Below are 22,062 nucleotides of genomic sequence, written 5' to 3'. Positions count from 1 at the left end.
CACTTTGTTTCCCCCCCTGCCTAGAAAGCATGGGTCTGAGAGTTTTTCGCTTGACCTGTGCTTTCTAGGCATGGGTCCCCAAGCAGTTTTCCATTTGCCCTGCCACTTTCCCTGGGTGAACTCTCTCTTTATTGCTGAATTTGAGCAAATGTCAGTCTGCAGAAAACCCAACTGACGTTTGCTCCGATTCAGCAGTAAGGAGTAGGTTTCTTCTGGGGTACAGCAAGAGAAATGAAAGTGTAGGCAAGCTTTTAAGGTCAAAGTGATAAAGGCAACATCCAACTGATCCTGGAGCTGCAGAGCGACCAGCCACTCAACTATCATTCCCTGAAAAGAAAAGCTGGGAATAGCACTCATAGTGGATAGTCAGCACCAAGGAGCTGAGTGATTGTCTATTTGAGATGGGTGGTGTTGGAAGGGGCACTGATAATGGTAGCAATCTTCCTTGTTTTCTTTTCATCAGCTAGAGTGGGCATAGAACATGCTGTCATCATCTGGTTGCTGTTATAAGCAAGCCAAATCCATCAACATCCTGAAATGCTACTTTTGATTTGATTTGCACTCCCCGGTTCAACAAATGGAGAGAACTCTTGGTGTCCAGTGCTGCCCAGGTTTGGTTTCCTTTGGAATAATGTCAAGGGAGACTTACTGGCGTTTTGTAATATCTGCACTTACATACACATGTACCAGGTGGAGCATAGGTGGAGGCTCAGAGCAGACATCCCAAAATCTTCCAGAGAGAAGCTAAGCCTTTATTCCCAGTGAAGGTCTCTCCTTCCAGAAGAGCCCAGGAGTTTGGGTCAGTCTCCTTAAGAAAGGGTAGGTTCTTGGCTACTCTTCCAGGACCATTGAGAAAATCCTCAGCAAACCAACCCCTCTCCTGTACAGTCTAACAATTGAGAATCACAGGACAGGAAAGTACTCCAAGAGGATATCTATCCCAATCCCATAACTCTTTTCAAAAGTATCATCTTCCCACCCCCATTTCTTTCTTTCTTTATATAAAACAGAGAGAAGTGTGGCAGGAAGTAACCCTTGAGTCTTGTTTTCTCCCAAGCCAATGAGATCAATTGGAAGCAATTACAGAGCAAATGAGCCTCATATTTTGCCAGGTGGCTTTTGCCTGAGGAGTAAGGACTGCTCTCTGTCTTAACCCATGACCTGCTCCTCTCTTCACAGCCACAGGGATTTAAAACCAGAAAACCTATTGCTGGATGAAAAGAATAACATCCGGATAGCAGACTTTGGGATGGCGTCACTGCAAGTCGGCGACAGTTTGCTTGAAACAAGTTGTGGGTAAGTTGCAATGAGGCCATAAAGCAGAGGTGGCTAGCCGGTCAGTGACTACTAGTCCTGATGACCAAATCAGAATTCCAGGTGGCATGGAAGGGGGCTATAGCCCTCCTGTGCTGTTGGTGGGCTGCCCAGAGGCAAGTGGGTTGTTGCTGTGGGAAACAGGACACTAGTCTATGTGGACCTTTGGTCTTATCCAGCAGGACTTTTCTTTTGCTATATTCGTTCCTTCCCATCTTAAGAAGACTCTGCAGTATTGTGGGGGGGGGGGAGGATGTAGATGGGCTCCTGGTAGTTCAGCAGTGCCAGGGTACATTGTCTGCACAAAAGCAAGTATCCAGTATGTACTTCCTAGTGCAACACAGAGGTTAATTTTCCTAACAGAAATGAAAACCACATCTCATCTTGACAAGAAACAGCTTGGACTGTTAAGAGGTGGGATACTGATAACCTCAATCACCTATAACAAAACATTCCTTCCCTGCACTGCTTTTTGTTAACTTAAAACAATAAGCATCAAGCTTCCAGGCTTGGAATCCGAGGTTTTTTAATGCAAAACTCCTGGAGAGATTTCTTTGGAATTTTTGTGAGATGGCTTCCACACGCTGTTCCACTCACAGTGGGAGAGAGTGGCATGCATTGCAGTAAATAAATGAAACTTCCTACACACGCTTACATAAGAGACCTTTTTTTTTAAAGCACCCAACACACCACCACCACAACAAGCAAAGATTTGTTTTCCTTTGCGGTAAAGCCTCTGGTTTCATACTGTATATATACAATGAATTGCAGTTCAAATGTAACCATTAAAAGCCTACAGGCATATGCATTTATGAGTTTCTACAGCAGAGGAGAAATCCCCACGCAAAACACCTAAAAATAGAAAGCAGAGCTGTTTAAATATGCTTTTAAAATCCCCAAAGACTATAATAGCCAGATTTTCCCTTGTGTTTAGACTACTATGGAGACTCAATTGCAGGTTTCCCCCAGGAATTTAGACTTGCTATTTATGGAACCTCTGTACGCTGCCACCACCTACTGGTAGTAATGAAGAACTCGACTGACCGCACTGCTGTTGTCCAGTAAGCAGCACTTTCCAAGATTTTTTCTTTCTTTCTCATGGTTGCAAAGAGATTTGGAAAGGAAGCAGTCTGGTAGGCATCAGTGGCACACATCAGCAAATGCAGAGACTTGTAGTTTGTACTACTGATATTTAACTTGCTTCTTGTAACAGCAAGCCCATAGGATGGTACAGAACCCAGGTGAGAACAGAGGCAAGAGGGTTTCCATATTTTTCTAGGGCATGTTCCTCAAATATTTCCCTGGAAGCCGTGCTTTTCTTCTAGAAAAAAGGGTGCTGGTACTGTGTACCCTTGAGTACCCCCCCCAAAAAAAAACACTGCCTGGAACACTCATTCAGCAGAAATGGATTCTGTTAACATACTCTTCTTATGCAGAACATTTAATATCCCACCAACTGACCTTGTTGACTTACAAAATAACAATAAAAATAAAGGCAATCCACATGTAACAACTGAAGCAACATTCATATAAACACCAAAAGACCAAAACAACAACAACAACCAAACAGCTGCACAGATCAAGCAGCGGGACCCCATATATAAAACCAGTTCCAACACAGCAGCTAAAAGACCTCCTGAATAAAAAAAGTCACAATGCATTTCCTGAAAAGATGGGTGGGACTTGTCCAGCAGCTCCACAGCTTCTGATCACACACAATCTTAAGGCACAAAAGAGTTCATGTGGGAGAACCTGACCATTAGAGTATCCAGGGACATGGAAATGGGGACGGTGACTTAGGAAGGGTCTATGAGTAAAGCAGGGGGTTCCTTGGGTTCAAAATATCCCTCAACGAGCACATAAATTGGAATGGCAGCTATGCTAACCAGCTCACTTCATTTTTCATGTAGAGGGCTATGCAGAATACACACACATTGCTCAATGGAAATAACTATTATGTCACTGTCTTAAACTTCAACATGGCTCCTTTGATTCAGTGAACCCATTCAGTTTATGAGCATGTTGGTGAGCAGAGGGTGGGAACAAGCTCATTAATTTTAATATTTGCTTGGGATTTACCTGTCAGTCTCTTTAGTCTGTCTGTTATGCTGCTTTGGTCTCATTCTTAACTGTTAGTGTCTTGGCAATTTGGGCATCATTTGGTAATCCCTACTTTGGACACATATCTTGCAGCAGAACCATAGATGGTATGATGCTGCTGCTGCTGCTGCTGCTGATGATGATGATGATGATGATTCTACCCCACCCATCTGGCTGGGTTTCCCCAGCCACTCTGGGTGGCTTACAGCATATATAAAACATAGTAAAATATCAAAAATAAACAACTTTCTGATACAGGGCTGCCTTTAGATGTTTTCTAAAAGTTACGTAGTTCTTTATCTCCTTGACATCTGAAAGGAGGGCGTTCCACAGGGAGGGAGCCACTACCAAGAAGGCCTTCTCCCATTTATCTCCTGAACCACATTTTAAGTCAGATTCACCATAGCAGGGATGTTGACCTTGTGGCCTCCCTATGCTGGTCAGGGGTGATGGAAGCTGTAGTCTAGCAATGTTTGAAGGGCTAAAAGGTCAGCCACCCTCCATTTCATTGTTTTTCATTGCCTCTGCTCTATTCAAACCTTCTTTTTCAAATGAAAGAATCTATGTAGTTCTATTGGAGCATTCTCCCCCCCCCTTTTTTTTTAAAAATCACTTCCCAATTTTAGATTGCCCTGTAGGTTCATACAAGTTAGGAGCTAACAGGCAGGTAATGTAGCAGATGGCACTGCCAGCCCAGCCTAGAATCTCAGAGGGCAAACGTGCTAATCTGTGGGTAGTGCTGGAATTCAAACCTCAGAGCCTGGAGCAGAACAAAGCCCCGTGTTAGTGCCTTAAAATGCACTAATAAAGAAATCAATGGAAAGGAAGAGACGTGAATGTAATAAACACAACACAGCAGCTCTGCGATCCCCTGCTTTGCTGATACATTTTAAGCACCATCACTAGGCCTCCATGTGAGCTATTACACCACTTCATTAATTCTCCTGGCATGTAGCCCAGCATGGCTGATACTGGTGCCTTGCGTTGTTGTATCTGGTAAGGGAGGAGTGAGGGATGCACAGTGTCATGCCACACAATTTCAAACATGGGAGGGGGGTGAAGGACGGAGGGGAAATCAGAATTCTGACCAGTCTTCTCCTAGGGCCCTTAGTTAAACCTGCATCAGAGCTTTTCGCAGGAACAGTTTCGCCTATGCTTTGTCCTCAGTGTGGAGCCAGTGCTTGCAGACATCTTTTTTTTTCTTCAAGTGAATCCTGAAAGAGCCATTAAATCTTAACAGCTACATACTCCTGTGTGCTCAGAAGTTGATTTTCTAGCAGAGAGAGAGAGAGAGAGAGAGAGAGAGAGAGAGGAAATATGTGTTGGATAACAGTATGCGCTATTGATGGCCGCGAAAGGAATCTCCAGTTAACTTTTATTTGGTGAACTGTAGGGATCAAATTGTGTTTGATGCTGCAGCGAAGCAGATATTCTGTATTGCTGGAGTGTAAAAGTTCAAGTGCTCTGTTAAAGCCTTTTCTATACAGATCAAGCCTGTCCATCCCAATGTTCTCTTAGGGAAGGATCCATTAGGTCATCCACCTCTGGCTGGCTTTAGAAAGGCTGTAGTATGTAGCCTTGAACATTACCTTTAGGCAGCTGCTGCTTTGTTTTTTGTTGTTGTGGGATTTATTTATTTATTTATTTATTTATTTACTTTTTTACATTCCATCATTCAGTTATAGCTTTTTCTGGGATTTATTCATTAGATCAGCACAGATTGTTTGCTTCTAACGCTGATGTCTATAGATAAAAACATCCCTGGAGGAAACGATAAAAAGTGCAGTCTTGATTGTTTTTATATATATCTTAGAGAACACTGAATAGGGAAGGTGGGGAGGAGAAGCAGGCTAGCTTTTTCGTTGACATAATTTGCCACTGCCTGATTTGACTGCACATCAAGCCTTGATCGTAATAAATCCCTCATTTCTGAAACCCTCCACTGCTCATATCTTCATAGGGAGGGCAGAACAGTTTTAAACATGTGCACGCACATACATGCAACTGAGGGGAATAATGTGCCACATTTGAGGTTTGTTGGGAGAATGGCAACCCCTGAAGCTCTGCTTACTGTAGAAATCACACACCCGGGCAAGTTTCATGCTGATGAGCTGGTCCCTGAAGCACAGGGGTAATTCAGCAAGACTTTGCATTTCTCCAAGAGCCAGGGAGGCCCATGAGCAAACAGCAGAGAGTGGATGGAGCTGGGGAGTTGGCACGATGCAGCTTTTATTAGTTCAGATTTCTTCATTCTCTCGCTTGCCTTTACCTTCCAGGCAAAGAAAATTCAAGGCAATTAAATGCTGGGAAGGCTCTCCCATCTGTCCCAGAGCCACTTCTCCACCACATGATGCTTTTATGATATTGCAGATTGCTAGTTATAGCCCCCTGGTGCTTGACTGTCACCAGGGGGAAAGTCGGGATAGCTTTGTTATGATGAAGGTATCTGGCTGGGATACGGTAACTTTCTGTTTTGCCACAGACCCTATGTTGACCTGGAATTAGCTGCAACTCTCCAATGGTTTGACTTCACCCCCAAAGGTGTGCTCTTCCATTATTTCCCGAGACAGAAGGATGCCAACAAAGCTGCAGTGGTACAGCTGGTGCAATGATGGGCTTTCCTTCCTTTTGTCCCCTGCTTTCCTTAGTTAGATCACAAGCCCCTTTGGATCAGGTCCTAAGACATCTTCAAGAAGTTTGTAAATATTACCTAACATATGACTGTGGTTTAACTGTCCCCTTCCACACCCCTTGCAGACTCAGGAATTACTGTAATGTATTCATAACTGCATTTACTTGGGTCCTTTGGATGAGAAAGATGACAGTTAAATATACTTGAAGCTGGGTTGAATGTGTAGCACATACATGCCTTAGGATCATATCTGGTCTCCTTGTTGTGGCTGTTGCACTTTTTTTGCATTCTTAGAGTAAAGGGGCTTTGCTTGTTTGTATACATAGTTGCTCTGGAGCTATACACAATACATTGAATGCACATTATTCTTTCCCCACCCCAAGAATCCTGGGAACTATAGTTTATCCCTCACAGATTTAGTTTCTAGCACCCTTCACAAACTACAGTTCTCAGGATTCTTTAGGGGAAATGATGTACTTTAAATGCTTGGTGTATTTGCAGCCTGTGTCTATGATATGTATCACTCTCTCTGCTGCAGACACACACAAATGCATATTCATGTAAGTGGGGACTGGACTCATTTTAATCTAAGCTAATTCAAGTCCAGGCTATATAATGGCTATATAAATGTAACTGTAATGTAGAAGGAAAGGGGTTTTGCTTGGGGCTGTGGGATCTTGAAATGGCATGCAAAGGGTCTTCTGACATAAATGCATTGTGCAAATATATACCAAGTATCTCTAATCTCTCTTATGATATAATTAGTTATAATTTGGTTGTAAAATATCTAAAATAAAATTGATGCAACATATATAAAATTGATGCAACAAGGTCCCGTTAAAAGATTCTCTGGCCATCAAGGCCTGGGATTAACCATCAACAGAGAAGCAAGGTGAGCTAGGAGCCTCAGCTGGACAGCTCTGTGAGGCAAACATTCTCTTTAAAAAGTAAAGACTTGAGCAGGAGAACTTCCCAGAAGCTTGTGCCTCATGTTAATTAGCATTAGAGGTGCTATTTCCCTTCCAGTCGCCAACATTCCTTAGGCCTGGAAATTGTAGAGGTGGTTATTGAGGGTTTTGACATTTTCTCACTTCCTTTTTGCTCATGTTAATCTCCTGGAAATTTAACTCCTCTCCCCCACTCCTTTTTTATTTTCAGTTTGCACAGTTACTGCTTCTCCTTTTTTCTTATCATAGCTTGGGTGGGGGAATGAGTCCCCTGATATAAAGGAATTGCTGCGGGCAGCCAGGCTGATTGGGAAACAAGCTGTAGCACTAAGTCTCTGTGCTGCTTCACACAAAATCCCTCTGCTCAAAGTGAGCAGTAACTATGATGAAGTTGACACATCTGCGTGGTTTGTTTCCACCCTAAACCAAATCCTCAAAGAAGCATTCTCTACAGAATAACAATTATAAAAATGGTGTGGCTGGTGAGAGGTTCTTTACTAACTGTTTTTGTGCAGCAGCGTTTTGCATCAGTGCCTCTGTAGGGAATCCTTGCTCTCATTCAGCAGACTACGAATATATGGGAGAGATGAAATGATTTGTTCCAGTTTTATTCTGATACAGGTGGTGGTGTAGAACTGTACCAAGAAGGGTGCATCTGCACCACCTGGCGCCATTCCTCCCCTCTCCTGACATACTGTGAACAGCTGGTAGACTCCATGCATCATTCCAAGAGAGGCTTCTGATCAGGGCTCTATTTATGTGTGTTTTTGTAGGGAAGTCGGCACCTCAGAAGCAGACTCTTGATTTTTTTAAGCTGCTGTTGTGTTTGCCTAAGGTCAGATCACTTCAGTAAAAATTAAATTTATTATCTAAAACTGTAGCTGCCTTTCCATCCATAGAACCACAGAGTTCTATATTTGGAACTCTGTACTGACTCCCCACCACACCCCCACTATATTCCTCATTATGTTCAAGAAGATTGCCTGCTCAAAGGAAACATGGAAACCTTATTTAAGAATATAAGAACAGCCTGCTGGATCCGGCCAACAGATGGGGTCTCCATATAGAAAATCCACCATGCAGATTGCACACTCTTTGATTTTCTTCTCTGATGGCTCTGTACCTGGATCCAGCATCCTATTCTCCCAGTGGCCAACCACTTGCCTGTGGGAAACCAGTGAACAGAACATGAAAGAGCACCTTCCCCTCACATGATTTCCAGCTACTGGTATGGTATTCAGAAGCATTGCTGCTTCCAACTGTGGAGGTATAGCACACCGCCACTGAAGCTATTCTTCTGCTGCTCTTTTTCATGTGTGAATTGTAAATGTTCACAGAGCAGCAGAGGAATGTACTTGGAAAAGAAGGGGCAAAGTAATCCAGATAGAAATGTACACTGGATCACTTCTGTAGGCTTCGTACCAAAGTCAAGATGTTCCTCTACTCCCAGGCATTTGATGGGGTGAGATGGTGGCTTTAATGATTTTTAAAGATGATTTTCTCTTATGTTTTGTCTGCTGGGGTTATGTCACTTATTATTTTGTTGTATATTATTGCCTTGTTTTAATTTTTGTGCATTTTGATCTGCTGTAAGATGCCTTGAGACTTTTTTTATTTTTAGAAAGAAAGAAGCATTTCAGGAATTTTATAAATGTAACTAATAATAAACGAAACTAATAGGAAAAACAGAAATAATTGCCTGAATTGCAGCACCTTCAGCTCCCTACATTACAACTGTCCCTTTAGACATTTCCAAGCAGCCCTTTGCAGATCCAGAGGTCCTCTTTTTTATAGGTAAAGGCCCTGACAATTAGGTACATTGAAGATACATGTTTGCAACTGGAAGGTGTGCTTCAGATTTATCAATAAGTTATGCATTGTTGTATTTTGGTAGGGTCTCTCCCATTTTTAAATGATTGTATGTTTTGTTTTGTATTTCACCTACCCATCCACCCACATTTACTGTAAGCCACGTAGAGAATTTTATGTTATGGGGTGGCAAGACCACCTATTTAGTACTGCTTGTTTCCTATGTTGACATTTGTTGGACTTCTGAGATGATTCCGTGGAGGTGATCCCATAATAATGTGTGAACCAGATCTAAAATGCTTATTTCCTGAACCCAAAAACTTGCATGTTCCAACTCAGTCTCATGTCCATTAAGTCCTGCTGCTGCTTTTTCTACATGGTGCTTAGAGAATAACTTGCACCTAAATATTAGTAAGGCAAAGGAGATGGTTTGGACTTCTGGAAAAAGAGAGGGGAACCTGCCCCGTTGTATATCGGGGTGGGGGTGGCTGTGTGGAGAGAGTCTCCTCCTTTAAATTCCTGGGAGTTTACCTTAGTGAGGACTTCACTTGGAAAATCAACATAACTCAGGTGGTCAGAAAGGCCCAACAGAGACTCCATTTCCTCAGGGTCTTGCGAAAGAATAGTGTTAAACAACAATTGATGAACTCCTTTTACTGTTCCACAATAGAAAGTGTCCTTTCATATTGTATCACAGTGTGGTATGCTGGCTTGACAGCCACAGACAGAAAGTCTCTACAGAGGGTGGTGAACACAGCACATGATATCATGGGCTGTCCTTTGAGTCCGCTAGATGACATCACAAGGGAGGGAGGTTCATTTAATTTCAGTGTACACAGGTTGTACAATGACAATAAAGGTATTATTATTATTATTCTGTGGACATGGGGGTTTGGAAGGCATAGTTTACAGCAGAGAAGCTTTAAGCAGTAGGAAGCTGCTTAATCTGTCCCCAGCCTGCCAGTTTTCCTCTGCTGTGCTCTCTACCAGCTACTTTTCTGACCCGTGCTTGGTATGCAGTTCCACCCTGAGAGTTACAGAATGGGACTGTGCCACCAAATCGTTATGCTTCATGCTGAAGCCAAGGCCTGCAGAATGGCATTTCAGAGTCCCATTGCTGTCTATGGAGTTTGCAACTGAGGGAAGACAACCTCCATCTCCCCGCAAAGAAAAAGAAAAACCCTGGAAAACAAGAAACGTTCCTAATCCTCATGCCTCTTCCAATGTACCACAACAGAGGCCGCTGGCGAAAACTGCTTCTTGATCTTGCTGAGTGATATTGTTATTGAAGACGCTGTGCAGATTGTAGCGTTACTGCCTGGAGATGCAGCAGAAAAGTTGAGGATATGCCTAGGGGGAAGAGGCAGGGATAAAGTTGCTTAGATGCACATGCACTGAATAATTAGTGATAAGAGCCAAAGAAATATTCATGACTTTGTAGGAAGATAAATAGATTTTTGATTAAATTTGGATTTTCTAAAGCAGTCAAAGCTGTTTGGTGATTGGCAGCATGGAAACGATTTTTCTGTGCATCCTAGTTGGCCTGAGGAACCCGTTTAGAGCTGTGAGCCAAGATAAAGCTGGAGATATACAGTTGCTGTGAATTGGCAGGAAATTTAGAGTGGATATGCCAAGAGCTCATGTTGCTGTCACAGCAGTTGAGGTGCAGCTGTTGAGTGGTCAGGTTAGCCTGATTTCTCTTTCCTATTTCTCCCTGACCCCCTGTTTCATCTGTATATAACATTAGCTACAGCATTTCCTTACTTCACCAGCAATTGAAAGCACAAAACCCTTACTTTATTCTGTGTGGTTTAATGACCTTTTTAAACCTCACCTAGAAGATCTAATGACTGGGATCATACCCTTGGTTGAAAGTAATTGATTGCATGCTCCAGCAGGGACAATCCTTGCAGTGGGAGATGGTGTAGGGGGGAAGAATCCATTCATAGTACCATACTATGTTGGTGGAGCTCAGGCCAGACACAGGTGGTTTTGTCATTGGGGCCCAAAGTAAGAATCATGCAATAATACAATAATACCTGATTGCTTTTGAACATGAGGAATACACTGGCTGTGATGTGCAAGACCCGTGAACTGGATCTCTCGTGTCTTTTCTTTTCCAAAAGCTGTGGCAAGGGACAATTTGAATTAGAGCTGTGACCCTGATGGAGGGGAACTCTTCCCCTCATTTCCCTGTCTTAAATTGCTTTCTCTTAAAGGGAATGTTGTTCCCATGGGGGAGAAATATAAAGGTGCCATATTTCCCCTTCCTCAGTGCTACAGTTCCAAACCAAAACCACATACACACATTATGAGCAATTTGATTTTTTAAAAGTAATTGGGATCTCTTGTATCTAATTTCGTCCAAACCCTCAGTGCCCTATATTTCTGTCCACACATCCTTTTGCCTATATGAAATAGGAAGTTTCAGATAATTTGAATGTGATTGTGTTGTTACTACAAAGTGAAGCCCTTCCTTTGTGTTGTTGTGTGTTGTTGTGTTGTGTTGACATTTCTTCCATAATAGTGATAGGAGGCATTTATGCTATACCAATAGCATTCCAGTGAATTTGTGCAAGGATGTGGCACAGAGATACAAGCATAATGGTCTGAAGCTGGCATTATGCACTGTGTTATTTCATCCCATAAGAATATATGCACAGTAATCGCTTCCTGGTAATCTGCCATGTGATGGTAAAAAGAAAGTCTTGTTTGAAATCTGCATACATTATTAGAACTGTTTGGATCTCTCTTGCTTTGTCAGGCTGCTTCTAATGAAGGCTATAAAGCAAATGGCTACTGCTATATAATTTCCAGGATGCAAAATTATTACGTGGCAGGTTGGAATGAATAATTGATTTCAGGGAACTGTTTCTCAATTAGTTGCCAGGCAGGGAGCACAGCAGCAGACAGTGGTCTGAGCACATGTTATGTTGGTGGGGGTTGCTGCTGCTGCTGTCCAATTTTTCCCCCTCACTGCTTTGATGGGCCATATGTAGAAATCATGGATCAGCAAGCTCTTTTGACCAGTAAAAACTGGAAGAGCAGAAGAAATAGGCTTAAAACAATTCAAGAGCACAGCTATGTATTATTTAGAGCAAATATTCTCCAGCTTCCTCTTGGTGAAGAAGAAATTCTTTTAAGGCACTCTGAAGAGAAGAAGCATAAAAGGAAGTGTATTGGTTAATGCATACAACAGTGCCATGCTTTGCTTCTGTATCAATCAAACACGTGGCCCAAAGGGAGGCAAATACTTTGGGCAGACAGGCAGATAATAGACAGGAATACAGGAGGTAGACTGAAGCAAAGCAAGCCTAAGATCATTAATATACTAGCTGGGTCCTGATGGAAAATCTGCTTGCTTCTCTCAGATATGCGGTACCCAGACTAAAGGAAAACAGCAGGTGTGTCAGCTTTATAATAGCCCTTTGCTGTGTTTCTGGCTCCCTGGAGCCAGGATGGTTTGGGGCTGTTCTACAAGTGCCTCAACGTGAACTACCTGTAGCTCCCTCCTTCAGCCAGAGTCTCCAGTAAAACAGGAAGCTAGTGCTTGATCTGCAGGGCTCCCAGTCTAAGCACCACAGTACCCAACAGTGTCATCTCATGCCATAATATTTTAAGTGGAGGCATTTGATGGATTTGCTGATGACAGTTTTAGGGACTTGTTAATTTGGATGTGCTCCTAGCTTGTTTTATGAGCAGAAATGAAATCTATTGTCAGAATAGTGAGGTATAATGATTTTTGGTTGATACTGACCTGTCTTTTGGCTATCGTGCTTTTTGGATATATAAATTTTGCCCATTTATTTTAGTACTTCACTGTACTATTAATATTGTTATGGCCAAAAGCCTTCTATAATAAATGTATATTAATTCAGCCATTCATTCATATTCAGCTGTGAGTCACTGGCTGACGACATCTGCCAGTTTTAAATGGTTAGTGACAACTTTCCTGTTCTTTCAGCCTATTTTTAATAATCTTACAGCAGCTGGGAGAACTTTAGAATTTCCCTGATACTGCTTGAATGGTAGGTAGAGCTGGCTCTGAAAGCCCATACTTTCAACTACAACTACAACTAATCCAGAATGTGGCTGCCACACTGGTGACTGGGAGCAGCTGCTGGGATCATATGACACTGGTCCTAAAGGATCTACATTGGCTCCTAGTACATTTCTCTTGGGGCTGACCTTTGAAGCCCTAAATGCCCTTAGCACTGTATAGCTGAAGGAGCTTCTCCATCCCCATCGTTCAGCCCAGACACTGAGGTCCAGCTCCGAGGGCCTTCTAGTGGTTCCCTCAGTGTGAGAAGTGAGGCTACAGGGAACCAGGCAGAGGGCCTCCTCAGCAGTGGTGCCCTCCCTGTGGAATGCCCTCCCATCAGATGTCAAGGAGATAAAGAACTACACCACTTTTAGAGGACATCTGAAGTCAGCCATGTATCGGGAGGTTTTTATTGTTTGATATTTTATTGTTTTTATATGTGTTGGAAGCCATATTGTTGTTGTTATTATTCACATAATAAATAAAAACAAGGAGGAATTCAGTACTCACTGGATCATGTTTTTTTTCTTCCAGATCACCGCATTATGCTTGTCCAGAAGTAATTCGGGTAAGTGAGCTTGAAATCCTTAAAATAATCCTTTTTTCAACAGCAGCAGCAGCAGCAGCAACAAAAACTTATTTCTCTCTTTTTTAATTGGGTATCTCTGGATAGCCCTCCACTTGTATTACCAAAGTATTAAATTTTCTCACATTGTCTGGTTATCTGAATAGTACAAGAGGTTTATAAAATTTCAGTACAAGGACATTCATGTGATCACTAACAGCCAGAGCAACAGTCTCCTGTGTTTACTTGGTTTTATTTTCCCATTCAAACTATTTTTTTGAGCCGTCTTCTGCCCTTTCAGTTTTCACCTAAGAAAGGTGAAACGTGCTACTCTTGGTGTGTCACTGGACAACAAGGGGATGCTACTATTGCAGCCCCTAGTGACTTGGTAAACAAAAGGTTCCCACCTGTCAAACTCAGGGGACAATTGTGAATTTAAGCTTCATAAAATCAATAGCAGGGGATTGACAGCTGATGTCATGATCTGACAAATATGACTAATTCCAAGCCCCATAAAGAACCAACTGGGAGAGAAACAGTTTTTTCATATCCTCAAGGCATCTCTAACATTTCAGATTTTGTGCTGATTCTTCAGACTTTTTCTTACACATGCCATTCCAATACATTCTCCTTGTCATCCTGTGGAACATAGACAAGGACAGGGACATACAATACTTCTTAATAAGAGTTCTCCAGACATTTTTCTTCATGTCATGGAGTAACTTTAAAAACAAACAAATGCAGATAGTTGAATTGAAAATTAAAGTTTTCCTCTTTTAATCTTTTTTTTTTTAAAGTACTGCAGCCCTGCCTACCTCTCAACGTTCAAAGGGGTTTGGAGTTCAGTGGCAGTCATAGCACAAGCCCTGACCAACTCTGACAGCAAACTTGCCTGGCTGCATGAGAGTTCCCAGTGGCTTAGTGTCAGCATGAGAGCCACTGGCAAATGAAAAGTTAGAAGTTAACTTTAAACTCCCTATTGTGCCTTTTTAACCATGTCATTGTCTGCCCCATAGCAGATGTCACCTATGACATTCAGCCTGTGCAATATAACAACAGGTGTGGAGCAGGTGGGTTTGGTTTTGGGGAAATGTTTTCATGGGCCAAATTGAGAGACATGCTTTGGCCCATGTGCCAAAGGTTCCTCGCCTACCTTCTGAGGGGTTGACATTAGATTCACAATAACCCTTTCATCCCTTCTGTGTATGCCCTGGAATGGGAGGTATGTGGATAACTTCCTATCCATCTCCGGCCTTCTCTCTCATCTCAGTGTTACATTACTGGAGATCTGTATACATGTTCACAGAACGGGAAAGGGCAAAGCAGCTCTAATGAACCCTAAGGCAATTCCTAAATGGGTGGGCACTATGCCCATACTAACCTGGCTAGTGCCACTAAATATACCCTATACTCATTGTGTGCAATTAAGCATTTTTTGTAATATATGAGATCTGTGTAATATATTGGTGTAGTTTGGAGAAAAAGAACGTTTCCTCCCACTGAATTCAAGGACACCTGGATAATTATTTATCTAACAACCTTCAGGTTAAATCTCCTATTTCCATATTGTACAGGGGGAGAAATACGATGGGAGAAAAGCAGACGTCTGGAGCTGTGGAGTCATTTTGTTCGCATTGTTAGTGGTGAGTCATTACCTTCACTATATAGGACAACTACTGTATTTTAGCATTCATGATGGTCTATTGAATCATAATTTCAAAATGCCATGCTAAAAATGTTGCTGGAGGGCTCAGCACCCCTCTGAACATGTACCTACATATCTGTCATAGGCATGTATTAAGGCTGTGCATCTGGTCTGGACAAATCCCAGATTCTGAGGCTGATCTGGAATTTGTCCCAAACGGGGCTGATCCAGAATTTGTCCAGAGTGGATCAATGCAGGCCCAGATCAGTTCAGGGCTTGTTGGCAAAATCAAAAGCTGTCAAAAGCAGTGTGTGTGTACTAGCGAAGGAAATGAGAGAGGTATTCTAAAGGAAATGTCCAGACTATTGTGGAAAGTTGTCACTCGTATGTAATGGAGACAACAAGGTCATACAAATGGAATCAATAACACTTTCATCACATTCCATTCATTAAATAGTAGATGAGTAGAGCACCCATTTATTAAAGACTCAGAAAGAAACAAAGTGAAACAAAATTTGAAGATAGTTTCCATAATATGTTTGATCCCTTTCCAGACAAAGGGACATGTATTAGAAAGAATTGTGTTGGTCCAGTTAGATCATGAAATATAGCTGAAACAATTTGAGAAAAACAATGTCTGCCAAATTTCCCATTATCTAATCAATATTTCACTGAAATTGGGTTGGATATCTGTGTAATAGGAATAAGAATAATTTTATTATTTATATGCCGCCTCTCTGACTGGGGTGTCCCAGCAACTGTGGGCTGTTCCCAACAAGTTATTAAAAATATGTGTTTTCTTCACTTAGCTGTTAGGGAGAAAGACATGCATTATTCTTTTTTTTTAAAAAAATGCATGCTTAACAAGATACACCTGGCTTAAATCAGATAATTTCAGACTACTTACTAGCAAATCATACCATCACTAGGTGTAAATTAAGATATATTCTGTAGCACTAGACCTTCCATATGAAACCTTATACAACTACATTCAAATGTCAACATTGTTATAATTCATAAAAATAGTTAGGGCATTAGGAGCTTTTAGTGGCTTAATAGTCAGAGGGTATCCTTAGATTAATATATTGCTATAAACCTTATGCTATCAAAGGCTTTGTTTTGGTATTCAGCATTACACACTTACATGCAAGGCACCTTTGACTCAGTTTGGGGCCTGATTCAACAATCCTGTGGATAACATGGGAAATTTGATAACCAATTTTCCCTCAATTTGCTTCTGCTATATTTCATAGCATACTGAAGGCAAGGCTAAGAGGTAACCCAGAGAGATTATTTGATGTGGAATATGTTTTTGAGAAAGCCATTACCATATTACCCAGTGGATTTTATATCTTCATTTTAGGCTAGTGGAGAAACTCATATTCATTGCGGTCTCTGCTCAGCTTGAACACTATGTGAGCCAGCTATTTGGTTAGCATCAGGAGCTGATGGAATCCTAGCTCTCTGAGCTGACTATTCTGAATAAAGAACTTTGAAAGAAAGCCTTTGTCTTATGTGTGAACATAGGTCATATTCTGGTCAGTCACACTTCCTTCTGGCCTTTTGACATTTTGTAAGGTGGAAAAGTCTCCCATGCTAAACAGCCATCTTTTAGTGTTTGGTGTAAATATGTCCAGAGGAGATTAGAACCGAGGAGCAGATAAACACATCTGCTGCTAAGAGTTTGCCCTGGAGGATTGCCAGCAGATCAAAGCCTTTAGTTGCAACTACAACTAAACAGCTCAGCTGAAGTTAAGCAAATCTTTGTATCTATGGATATTTTTCTTGAAAACCATTCATGCTATGTTCTGTTCCTCACTGACTAAAATTCAAGATATTTATCTATGTTCCACCAAGTTTTATTTTCTATGCTGAAAAGGATAAAGGGATATGCTGCTTTCAGAATTATTCTCTACCCAATCTGTGTTTTGGATCCATTATTTTAGGGCCAACCACATGTGACAGAATTTGGGTTCTGTTGAGTAGCTAGTGGCAGGATTCAACCATTTCTGGCACTACACATTCTTTAGGAAGCTAAGGCCATTCTGACGTGTTCAAGTGCTCTGTTATGACTAAATTAAGTCCAAACAAAGCTGTCTCTTTCTGTTGACATGATCTAGCTTGGCAGAAGTTTACCCTCTCCTACACTTCTCACACTAGGATCCCAGTCTAGAGCAGGGACCGCTCTCCTCTCATGGACTGCTTATCAGAAAAATACTCTTCAGTTAATAGCCTGCATTGTGACTAACCTCATACGTAGTTGGCCCCGAATGTCTCCTCATTTCTCTCCTCTGTTCTGTCATTGCTTGTGTTCAACACCTATTTACCTTTCTTCCTTCCAGTGGCGGAGCTTCGTGCTCCGGCACTGGGGGGTGGAGAGCAGGCAGGGGCAGGGTGGGGCGGGGCTAGCACGCATCTTGGGGGCATGGCGTGCCACCCACAGTGGCCTGGTGCACTGTCTGTAGGGGCATGGCGCCCAGCGCAGGCAGGGCAGGCAGCGCGACGGCACCCTACTGGGATCGTGCTGTCAGAGGCGGTACGCTCCCCCCGCACTCCTTTTCCTCTGCCACTGCTTCCTTCCTCCACTACTTTTTTCTCTTTTTCCTCTGTCGTGCTGTTCCAGGGTGCCCTACCATTCGATGACGATAACTTGCGGCAGCTGCTAGAGAAAGTGAAACGTGGTGTGTTCCATATGCCACATTTCATCCCGCCAGATTGTCAAAATCTCTTGCGGGGGATGATTGAAGTGGATGCCTCGAAACGGCTGACGGTAAGAAGGCATTCACTGTAGATCTCGTGACTTCTGCTTTCCACTCATCACCCCCCACTTCTAAAAGTTGTGCGTTTTTATTTAATGTCAGAGCTCTGCACAAACATAAAATTTCATACTGTGGCCACTGATGCTTGGGATGCTGCTGTTGAAATGAAGGTTGGGATGGGATAGGTCTCACAGGGTGGCCATCAAATAGAACATCCTTTTGTTGTACTTTACAAAGGTAAACTGATGGATGTGATAGCAGGAGCTCTAGTGATGGTGCAAGTAAACCAATAATGAGCTGGGTCTCATGTTGTTGCAGTTTAGGCTCAGCTTGCAAACAGATTGCAGAGTTTGCCATTAAATGTTTGCCATTACAAAGCCTCCATTTATGAATTTTGCCACCACTGGTATTTGGACCCAAACTTTGTTGCTTGCATACGTCTAGATTTTCTCTCCTGTGTTTTCTGAGAAGCTTCACCTTGGTACTTTTTGTAGATGAACTGTGTCAGTGCTGCATGGGAATATTTTATGTGTATACCATGCTAATATTGTAAGTTTAAATAATTTTGAAAAGCAGGACTTCTAATATAATTTGTGACATTTCTTGCATTTTGGTACCAGCAACATATACAGTATATTGGAGCCAGCAATGATTTAGTAGATAATATTGAGCTCACAGATTCCTTCTGCATGGGAGCATGTATGAAAAAATATAAATCTGAAACTCCTCTCAGAACTTCATTCTGTTAAAATATTTATAAATCACAACTTGGATCATTGTTTGACTCTTCCACAGAAGACAGCATTCTATTAGGTCAATCTGCATTAAATGAAATGATGATTTAATGACGTGAGCCCCACACCCTCCCAGACACACATCTGCTAGAGGTGGAAACAAAACCCTCACCTCATTGCATAGTAATTGCCTATCTTACAGTTCCACTTATTATCATTCTAGGTTGCATGCAGCTTAGTGAGCAACTCATAATATCCTAGATCCATCACAGTCTAGGTGTTGCTGAGTTTCAGAGTTCCCTCTGATTTTCCACCTTACTCCAATACACAGATATTTTGTGCGTATGCTTGTGTTTCAAAGAGCAGTGTGTGTGTTTTGCAAAAAGTCTTACATCCTGTTGTGCATTCATTTACAACCATTAATTTACATAAACTACTGTCAATTTTCAGTGCTCCATTGTCATTATTGATTCTTGGGTCATTACAAAGCCTGCTCTCTAACTGAGGGCTTATCCACACTTACCTATCCTCTGTTCTTTCCAGGCATGGTCTGCTATTTAAAGGATCCTCTTTTTCTTTTTCTTTTTCTTTTTCCTTTTCCTCTGGAGCTATCCCCATGAAAGCCCACTCTTTACAGATCGACTGGAGCAAATGGCAATCTGCTGAAAACCCGAATTGATGCTTGTTCCAATTTAGCTTTAAAGAATGAGTTTTCCCAAGGAAAGCTTAGGGCAAAAAAGTGTAAAACTGCAGACCTGTGCCTGGAAAGAACAGGGCAAAAAGTAAATGTGGATAAGCCCTGTAGTAATTCAGAGTATTTGCCTTCCGCAGTGACTGATCACAAGCTCTGTGCGACTTGAGAAGTTGTGTATGCTTTTATTTTCATCTCTAATGTGAAGATGAACAATTTTGGGGTCTTCCCCCAAAGCTGCAGAACTATATTCCTTGTTCCCTCCTCTAATATTAAAACTGGAACTTCCACTGTGAGTTTGCCTATAGAGCTTGTTTTTATAATGCATAATGAGGCCATGTGATATAGCAGGGGTAGCCAGCATTCCACCCTGCAGAAGTTGGACTCCCATAACCCTCAATCAGCATGGAAGATAGTATTGGATTTTGGAAGCTGTAATTTGACAATATCTGGGCTACACTTCCTCTGATATATGGAAATGGGATTTTTAAAGCTTCTTTCCAAAATGGCATTAAACGTAGCAAGCACTAGTTAGAACAGAGAGGAAAACCTCTTGGGGAAGCCTGTTAAATGCCTTTGTCACTTAAACACATTTAAATACCATGTTTTAAATGAAGGTAGAAGGAGTGAGATGAACTCCCACTGTGGATCACCTTCTCTAGCTCTGCAGAGCAAAAAGCCTACAGTCTACTCCTTGTCAAAACCAATTGCCCTCCTGTAACCCTTCCTTGTCACTTTAAAGTAGATGAAAAGTAACAAAGCATTAATTAATTACACCATCTTTTTTAAAAGAGAAAAATAAAAGGCAGTGGACATGTTGGCAGCAGCAAGCAAGGAATGTATGATATCATCATAATATTTCAATGCAATTAAATTGGAATAAGAATAGAGACTGATTTTATAGCACATATTCCATATCCCCAAGTAGAAAACCTGAAAATGGTTTCTGAGTGAGATTTTTAGAAACTAGCACTACGGCTGCATTTTTAAGGCTAGTTTCTGACCAAGTCCTCTTTAGCCCTACAATGTTTAGCTTGAAGTGGCAAGAGCAAAAGAAACACAACAGACTTCCATTTGATATCCTTATATGAAGGGTCAAATTGTCTCAGTCTTGGCTGCAGCCATGACCTTGCAGGCTCTTCTGACTTGGGAAATACTGAAAATGCATCTGGCTTGGAAACTGTCACCTTAGCAATTGTAATGCATCTTCAGAGTTGATCCAAGAAGGCATTGGCCTTGCAATGGGCAGAGAAGGCAGTTCCCACCTAAGCAAATGTAGCCCAGAAATGCTGGCTCCCCTCTCCCCATAACCTCTGTGTGTGCCAGCATGAGAGAAAGAAGAGTGTGCCAGTGTCAGGTGTCTCTCTGTGTTAGGTGTGTCATGTGACTTGTGTGTGTTAAAGGAGTGTGATTGTTTGTTTATCTGGCCCTGCCCTCCTTAGCTGCCCTTCCTTCTTCCTCACTAGCTCCAATGCATGATAGCTGCAACTGTAGGAAGGCTTCAGAATGAAGCCAACATGGACATGCCTTACCTTTTCATCTGTACCAAGGGCCACCAACATTTTTTGGACTAGGGGACACATTCTGATTTTTGAGAGAGTGCTGTGGGTACCCATTACAAAATGACTGCCATTGGGGGGTGGACATGGCATAACACAAAATTAGAGGGAGCACCGTCATGGTGAAGCTCTTTCCATTATTGGATTTCCATACAAGAAAAGGCTTTACCTGTTGAATATCTGTCTAGAAACTAAGGCAGAAGTAGGAAAGGTGCATTAAGGGGGAAGGGGAAACAGCAGCTCTTTACAACCCTAGAAGTTACTTTTTATCTATGATCCATTTGCACAAACTGTTTAATTGGGCTGGTGGGCTATACTGGTTTCTGAACACACAAAAGAGCTACTTGACTCTTGTGGCTTAGGGCTGCATGGGCCTATGCTACTGATTGGTAAAGTGCTTGGGAGAGGGGAGGGGAGGTAGGGTGAAGTTGTCAAGCCAGAGACTTGGAATGCAGCTGGCTGTTCCATTACTCTAGAGGCGACCATTGTAAGACTGTGGGAAACCCACACCCCTGGTCCTAGGGAATCCATAAGTGGGTGTTGGAAGCAGAGAGAATGAATTAGGGTGGGTTCCCCAAGGGTACTAACCAACCTTACAGGATCAGCGCTGTAGCTGGGGACCACCCTACCATTACAGATGGCTTACTCTCCCTAACACTAAAACTCTAGCTTTGACAAGGTGAGCTAGTTTGGAGCAGCAAACCTAACTTTTCCCTTTACTATCAAAAATAGAGGAAACTTAAGATTTTCTTACCCACTTTCAACTTTTACTGTTCAGAATTCTGTTCCTTGTGCTTTTGATTTTGGTAAACCCCTGTCACAGTCACACCAAATAAGCTGCCTCATTAAAACAAAAAAGAAGTCTGTTTGGAGTGTTCCAATATGATTGTTATATAATGTACAGAAGCCCCTGATTCCCCTGCTTCTCTCGGCCTCAAAGCAGTTTCCCCTCAGCCTGCTGTGTTCCTTCACGTAGCCATGCACATGTTTTGGCTCTCCAGTTCTCATTAGTCTGGAAATGAAGTGGAAAGTAATGAAAGCAGGACAGCTGCCTCAGTTCTTCCCGGCCAGTTTTAATGGGCCTCTGATCCCTTGCTTCAGCCAATGGGGTTTCTAAGTCGTTCCAGTTCTCTGCCCTTCTCTAGGTCACACATAGTTTCAGCCCCTATGCACAGTGCACACTTGTGAGCTCAGCAGTTTGATTTGAGGCACATTCATTTGGAATCGTCATCCAGCAAACGGTCTCTCTCTTCTGTTAGCCAGCT

At 42.2% G+C, this 22,062-nt stretch overlaps 1 protein-coding gene across 14 annotated transcripts in view; it reads left to right on the top strand.

Annotated features, from left to right (window-relative positions):
* BRSK2 (BR serine/threonine kinase 2) overlaps positions 1–22,062 on the top strand; it is a 390,734-nt gene that overhangs the window by 301,514 nt on the left and 67,158 nt on the right. For all 14 annotated transcript variants that reach the window (XM_079988290.1, XM_079988300.1, XM_079988297.1 and 11 more), the window contains exons 5-8: positions 1,180–1,296; positions 13,379–13,412; positions 14,984–15,052; positions 17,678–17,824. In XM_079988290.1, coding sequence (XP_079844416.1) covers positions 1,180–1,296; positions 13,379–13,412; positions 14,984–15,052; positions 17,678–17,824 — 367 coding nt within the window. The remainder of the gene's footprint in view (positions 1–1,179; positions 1,297–13,378; positions 13,413–14,983; positions 15,053–17,677; positions 17,825–22,062) is intronic.

This window comes from Podarcis cretensis (genome assembly GCF_951804945.1).
Source record: "Podarcis cretensis genome assembly, chromosome: 1".
Classification (NCBI taxonomy): Eukaryota; Metazoa; Chordata; class Lepidosauria; order Squamata; family Lacertidae; genus Podarcis; species Podarcis cretensis.
This window is presented reverse-complemented; position numbering and strand designations above follow the sequence as displayed.